Genomic DNA, 8,128 nt, shown 5'->3' with positions numbered 1-8,128 from the left:
AAGATGAAATCTGCTTGGTTTATTGCTTCTGTGCTTTTGCACCTCAACATGCATTCCTAAAATTGTTAATCGTCAACAGTTTTTTTCTGAAATAAAAGTTTAGACAATGCAAAGAATCAGACATTTTTATAAAAATAATATGTTATACATATATTGATTTCATTCTTTTCTAACTACTTTTGGTGATGTTTGATTTGATTGGATTGATAATTGTTAAATGTTTTGTATAACTTAGTATTATTGACTTCCTCAGCAAAATATTTTTAAACCTCACGCATAACTATTTTATTCATACTAGTTTAGAAGCCTTGCATCTTTTATTCATTATGCTATGCATCACCGTAATTTTCTTTCAGTATCTTTATACATCTAGTTATATCACAGGAAAGGACAGCTTTGTTAAGAAATAAACAAACTTTAAAAAATGCGTCTTCATTACTAGTTTAGAAGTTTTGTTCTTTTTCAATTAAGCATGCTTTTACTGAGACACTATGTGGAAATATAAGTTGGATCTTCATATCTTGATTATCTACAATGGAAGAAACTTGGGTGAAATATTAATAGCAACAATGAAAACAATTTGAATTTTACTTCAATGAAATAAATTGCTATAAATTAAGCTTAAAAGGTTTTTTAAAATATTAATTGAAAATTGAAAAAAATTATAGATAAAAAATTAGTATTTTTTTTTTTTTTTTTTTTTTTGCTAATAGTTGTTTTTGTGGAAACGAGGAATTTTTCTTGTCGTTGGAAAAGAAATTTGGACATTACAGTATTTTGAAATATCTAAATTAAAATTATATTAGGAATAAGAGGGTTAAAATAGCAGTTTTTAAAATTTTTTTACTTGTCTACCTCTTTACTGATCATCATTACTTTTCGTCCTCCAACCTCACACCATTACGTACAATTGCAATCAGTACAATAATAACACTAAAATGCAGATAAATTTTTATTTTTACCATTTATGCGGAAATTGATTAAACTCGTAAGTGCAACATTTAATTAAATTAATAAAAGTGCATTTAATAAAAACTTTAAGGTTGTTTTTTTTTTAGTTTAGAAATTAAAATTATTAGATTGAACATCTTGCATATTTATAAAAATTTTTACTGGATTAAAATACTTTTAAAAAACACCAGTTTGTAAGTTTTAAAATACTACTATAATTCAAAGCAGGATGTGCATAGCAATTATTTGAGTTATATGAATTTGATATTTTATTGAATATCAGCACATGGTTAATTTTAAGGGTAAACTTCTAGTGAAACCTTATTTTAAGCATTAATAACAGAGCTAAAACACGAAATGGACTATTTGCCAAGATTGCAATGCTGCATTTGCAGAGAAGATTTAATTAGCTAAAGTTGCTGTTAATTAAAAAAGTATCATGTCTATATTATTGGATATGATAGGGCATATTTCCAAATAAATTGTTATTAAAATACCTATAAGCTATTTTTTGGTCTATAAAGTTAATATTATTTTCAACAAAAAAAAAAAAAAAAAAAAAAAAATCAATAGGCAGAATTTTTTGCTTCTTTAAAAATGCATTAATAGATTTTGTTTTCTTATTTTGAATCTTTATCTATGATTTAAGATAATCAGTCAATATATATAAATTTTGATATTTTTAGTAAGAACATATAGCATAATTGAAGATATTTATTGTGTACTATCTTAAGATTTAGAATTGTCAAGTTGTATCAAAATTCCTTGCTATTATAAATTTTTTAATAATATTTTTTATAAAAATATGAAAATTTTGATATTATTTTCCAAATTAACTTTTAGTGTACTTTTAATAACTCGTCGTGAACTTGTTTGCTTAAATGCAATTTGCCTTTCAACTTAAATATTTATCACATTTATTAAATTTTGCTTAAAAGTACCCAATCTATTTTGTAATTAAGGACTGTCTCAAGTAGACCTTGTTTGTTACATGCTACTGTAATTTCAAAGAAAAAAAAAAGCAAAGGAACCTTTTTGATGATTCTATAGTTGACAATTATAGTGAATTGAAAGCAATGATCATGAAACAAATAAAGATATTGAAACAAATCTATGCTTATTTATAATTATAGTGAATTTTCTCATTTAATAGAAGGAAGTATAATTTTACAAATTGTAAAAAAGTAATATCCAATTTTATTTAATGGTGCATCTATAAAATATTAGCATGATATGGATGTTTGACAAGAAAATGATAGTTTAAGTATCATTCTTGTTACTTAACCATGGCTGAAAATTATTCTTATCACAAAGTAGCCCTTGTGTAACCTCAAAATGGATCACAAATATATCTAAACTAAATAAATATATAGTGCCAAGAATATTTAATGTATTAAAATAAATACAAAAAAAGATTATTGAGTATTAAAATCAGCAGATGTGAATTTTTTTTAAGCACGTTAGTAAAATAAAACAGTTTTGAATTAACTTTTTAACTACAGTACACTCCCGAGTATCTGGTTTGCGACTATCTGGCCTAGTATTCTTTTATTGTAATTAAATGAGGAAGGCAAACCGTTGCATTGGCAACATTGTCTAAGCATTAGAAGCGGGTGTCTGCTACTATTGTCCTATGTGTCGTGTGCAAAATACAAATTGTGGCAGGAAAAGAGCAACGTTCTGCTTTTTGTTCATTGTTTCGTCAGTGTGTAATAAACCTCAGTTGTTGCAGCTGTTCCTGATTATAACTGCACAGTACGTACAGTATTCATAAATTGTTCTTAAGGTATGTTTTAATTTTTTTTTTTTTAATGTACCCCAGTGAAGATTTCAAAATGGGCGATAAACGGGGGGGGATGGAGGTGAAATTAGGCGCTATACAGCGACTAGACTTTGATGTAACAGCAAAAAATATAGTTTCGGAGTTAGGATTTGGGAAAAGTAAAATGAGGAATGGGGAAAAAATGGAGCAGAGATCGAAAAGAGACGTGTTGCACAAGTAGTGGAAGTGGAATAAAAGTAAGAAAAACCATGCTAAAAGGTATATAAACTATCAGTATAGAGCTTTCTATTTTAACTTGGCACATTACCGCCAACTGCTTATATGGTTCACCGGACAGCTGCCGCGTTCACATATCATGGTTTGGGATAAATGAAAGGCTTAGTACTCAATAAGAAATGAGAAAATACTTATTACTAGGGGGCTCCGCCCCCTGCTCGCTTATGCTCACCAACCTCAGGAACTGGTAATGTAGATCCTCTCGGATCGCTTCTCTCGCTCGCCATCTACTGAACCATTTTAGTCTGGCAACAGATATATTCAGATTCAATTTGTTCCAAAGTATGATACAACAATAAAAGAAATTTTTAAAAAAGTAAAACAAAAACACCCCCAAAAATCACCTGCATCAAAGTTTTTTGTAAACACAAATGACCTTTCATTTAAATAACTATATACATCCATCAAAGAAGCAATTTTTTTTAAAAAAATGTGCTTTTCTCATAATCGCTCAAATTTGAAAGCTACACTACAGAAACAGAATAAGAATTTGATATTTACAAAAAAATAAATTGTCTGAAAGCAGCTATATTCATATTCAGTCTATTCAGAAACTTAAACTCCGTGCACATAAATGTTTAACCCTATCTCGTTCATTACAACTGGATCTTCTTATGAACGATTCTTGAGCCTTTTCATCCGACGTGTCTTCTCTTTTTCGACTCCGTTTTAAAATCGATACTTAAACTTATCGTAAAAGATTTTGTTCGTTTTTTAACTATTAATTTTTTGTTAAAAAATTTAAATTAATTAAAAAAATTTAATTAATTTTTTGTTTTAAACTAATGCAAGACTAGGGTTTTCTTGAAATCTTATCAAACCGCGTGTTGATGTTCCCGAGTGAGGTCGAAGTGTTGCCAAGCGGCGATTAACAAATTCAGCCTGATTTTGCATCCACATAAGCGTTTTATAAATATACAGATAACAGTGACTTTTGGTATTGGTAGGCAACAAATGAGTTCATAGAACTCCGTTCTATCCGGCATTTTTGTTCACCGACCTTCCCTTTTGCCACATTAAGCCGGATACTCGGGAGTGTACTAAACTTTTTTATTCTGATGTACATAGTTGCAGCCTTTCAGAAAAACATAAACAAAATAGCTTTCTCTTTTGTATTTCCATATACATCAAACTAACATCTTGTTTAATTTTATTATATCAGGGAAAATTATTTACAGACAATAAATCTAATACATAATCCGCAACTAAATATAGAAAATGGGAAAGCTGAAGTGCTATTATTCAAATAAAATGTTTTAATAATTGATTCAATGGTTGTTGTATAATGACGAATGATAATGAATGTGATTTTTGAGAAATTAAAGTTCTCCCAGTCGTGTAAGAATTATAACTTTTTTTTTTATTATGGACACAATTTTTAAAATTAATTACACTTAAATAATATGGTTTCATAAGCATTTTTCATCCAAGCAAAATAATTTCAGCAGCATTCTTCATGTAAAACAATGAAAAGAATTTAAAGTTACACAAAATACTCATGTATAAGTTGTCACAAAAATAATTCTACAATGAATTTTTCTTGCATTATTGTATACAACAAACATAAGTTCCTCTGTTACTTAACATATATTGTGCAAATATAGTAATACAATGAATTATTTACAAAATAGTTAATAAATTAGGTGGTAAAATTCTTTGAGTATACAACAAACTTTAAAATAAAAACAACTACTTAAAATAAATATAGTTCATATGAACACAGCATGACTAACCATTGTATGGTGTGCATGAGCAGTTCGTTTTAATACCTTTCAACATACAACGAATATTAATAAAATTTTTAATTCTTAAAAACGTGCAATTTTGAGGTTAGTATACTAACTATACAATGAGTGGCTAAAGATGAATCTGTACACAAACATGAAAATGAAGGAAACTTCACAATGCATTCATACATTTGTAGTTAGAAACCTACTTTCGAGTACGATCGCATCACCAAAGGGAGTAGAGTTCGTAGAATTAGTGTTTGTCACCAAAGTGGCAACTCAAACTCTCCAGTTGAATGTTCTTTTACATTACCAACTATCTAGCCTTTTGAAGATACCTTGGATATTTGCGACCGTATCGGAAGCAGATTTCAATCCATTTATTATCAATAAAATTTTTCTAAAATAATTACATCAGTTTCTTCTATCACATAAATGACGGCACAATTCAGGACACACCAAAAAAAGTTGCTTATATATCTCATTTGGCAGTAGGAGCTTTATTGTTTTATAACACATATTCTTCTCACCACTGAACCACTAATTACATCTATTATGCAAACATTACAGAATAAAAGAAGTAAATGTAACATATTTTTTTTTAAATGAAAATGATAAAATATATTTGAATTATAAAATCACACCATTAATATCTGTTTTCAAATTTTTTGTATGTATAAATTCAATAATAAACTCTGCAGAAATTGAAAAAAACAGTAAAATTATATTGAATGGATAAGATTTTTTTAATGTAGACTTAATAGTGAAACTGATTTTTTTCCCTCAATCCCAGAATGTAAAACAATTATTTGTCATCAATTAATAAATAAATTACCATGTAAAACTACTTGTAAAAACTTATTACAGAGCTGGCAGTGAAAAAGTAGAATTAAATCTAGTAAACAATGATTGTAAGTAGTTCTTTTTAAAGACAATATGTATTGTTAGCATTCACGAATAATTACTGGCTTAATAATATAGATTTATTAAATATTTCAAGTAGACCATAAATTTTATAATTAGCTATAAAATGTACAATAATACATCAAAGTAACATTCATTTTGACAAAATCCTTTTATAATAATCTTTACACAATCATAATAAATTTGAATATCAACATAAACCAAATGAATTAATTATTTTTTCGATGACCATATGAATGGGTAGTATTTTCAACAATTTCTTACTGCAGCCACTATGTAAATAAATTCATTTGTGCTATAGAAACAACAATAATTTCTATGTGAACTTTCATAAATAAAAGAAATAATTCACTCTTATATGTGTCAAATTACAGCACTAACTTTTTACATTGCATTTTTGAAGACATATACAAATATATTTCTTAAAATTTAATTGGTGCAAAAATATTAATGTTTTATGATATGTGTATATATAAAAGTATATTACACATAAAATAAATATTAATTCTGAAAAAAACTGAAAGCAATAACTTTGAGAATTAAAATATGATTATTTATAAAATGCTGTAAAGTTTTAGAGAATTAAGGCTGAATAGACAGCAAAGTATTGCTAAAAAAACTATTTTTAAGGTTCACAATAAAATATGAGATTGGTTTATTTTTATTATTTCATTCCTTAAAATTATACGAATCGATTCTTTTAATATTGTCGTTGTATTTCTAAACATTAAAGTTTTAAAATCTGAGTATATAAAAATGAAAGTGTAAGAGTTTACAGAGAAACCTTAACTGTTAAGTTAGAAATTTCGATTGAATATTTTAATGTGTTGCTTGAGTTTATCGCCAATAAGAGAACCGAAACAATAAAGGGACACTTCGTTGAATGTTTCATTCCATTGCTTATCTTAGCAACAATTTTGCATTGAATTGGTGTCGTTGGCGATATGAACAAGCACATTAAAATAGATATCAACTGTAAGTTCAAATGTTATAAGAGATTAAAATTATTTTTTAAAGATATCCAGGTTACTGTAATAATAAATCTTTTTCCTCCAAATGAATATTTCACTTTTGAGAAGTTATTTGTTATATTATAACTTATAAGTTATATTTTGGTTCTAGTGTAGATTTGGGTCCCCCTTCGATTGGCGACAAATTTCAGCGATGAAGCACTACTTCTGGTTTCCATAATGCTTTGTTTTCATTGACGTATTACTGTTGGGATACCAACAAAAAATCAGAGGGCAATTGTAAACTTTTACTTATAGTTTACTTTCTAAAATCGACTGAAAGAGAAACGTATATTTTTTTTAAAAATTTTTTTCTCAAACTTATTTTTTTAAAAAATGGAGAAAGCTTTTCATTTTAGTTTTAAAAATCATGTTGCCATATTCTACCGATAAATATCAATAAACATATTCAAAATTTATCTGTTAATGAAAAGATACCAAAAAAATTCACATGCATCTACTATAAGCCGAAAGAAGAAGCAAAATGTGAAATTTTGTAAGGCGTTAATTGCCTTGGGCATTCATTTACTTCAAAAACTCAGCATTTGCGATTGTTATTGGCGCCAGAAGGGTTCCTCTGCCGATTGGAACGACGGTTTTTCTTTGAACTGGTTTCATACATATAGTTCTTATTTTGGCGATTGAGTTGGCCTCTAGTAAGGTTCTTTCTGATTGACCGCTGCACAGCTTGCTGTTCTGGTTCCAATTCCTGGATTCGTTGCAATAAATCTGTAGGAGGTAATAAAAATAAATAAAATTAAAAGAATAGAATTCCACAAATGAGTTCATTAAAACATTTTTCAGAACTTCAATATTTTTAGTACTTTCTTATTATAGCGATTCTCGAGATTCAATCGCCTAGCAAAATGATAGCGAAATCTAATCAAAACCTTTGCTCTCATTGTAAGCCCTAAATCATCGTTGCGATCATGACATACAGTAGACTTCCGATTATCCGCGGGCGGGTTATCCGCGCCTGCCGCACAAAGTTTTTTTTTTTTTTTTTGACTGATTTTTTGAAAAAGGTGCAGTTTTACAGTTATGCTTTTGTAATTACATAATACATTACAGTACTAAAACAGTACATATGTATTAATTTTTCTGTATATCCTTGACACCTCTCGTAAATACTAAGCACTTTTCTGTTTTCATTAACAAAATGCATTTTAGGTTAGCTTTGAATGATATTCTAAAATATTAAGCGTTAGTTAAACATTTCCTGCTGTTTATTTTACGTTTTATTGTACATAAAACGATTTTTCAAAGTTGGAATGGCTGTTTTCTCTTTTGCTATACCCGTTTTTGGCGTTTTTCGGATTATCCGCGATTTTTTTTATCCGCTGCGGCAGCGCCACCCAATTCCGCGGATAATCGGGAGTGTACTGTAATTCTAACATCGCCAAGTAAGTATGAAGCTGCTATAATACTGAAATACCCTATTTACTTAAAAGCACAAT

General features: G+C 28.2%; 1 protein-coding gene across 1 annotated transcript in view; it reads right to left on the bottom strand.

Annotated features, from left to right (window-relative positions):
• Positions 1 to 5,132: 5,132 nt before the first annotated feature.
• LOC129988250 (uncharacterized) overlaps positions 5,133 to 8,128 on the bottom strand; it is a 39,214-nt gene continuing 36,218 nt past the window's right edge. Inside the window, exon 5 of the mRNA XM_056096431.1 lies at positions 5,133 to 7,400. Coding sequence (XP_055952406.1) covers positions 7,210 to 7,400 — 191 coding nt within the window. The 3' untranslated portion in view covers positions 5,133 to 7,209. The remainder of the gene's footprint in view (positions 7,401 to 8,128) is intronic.

Source organism: Argiope bruennichi, chromosome 10 (genome assembly GCF_947563725.1).
Source record: "Argiope bruennichi chromosome 10, qqArgBrue1.1, whole genome shotgun sequence".
NCBI classification, from domain to species: Eukaryota; Metazoa; Arthropoda; class Arachnida; order Araneae; family Araneidae; genus Argiope; species Argiope bruennichi.
The sequence above is the reverse complement of the archived record's forward strand: the minus strand, read 5'-3'. Positions and strand labels throughout refer to the sequence as shown.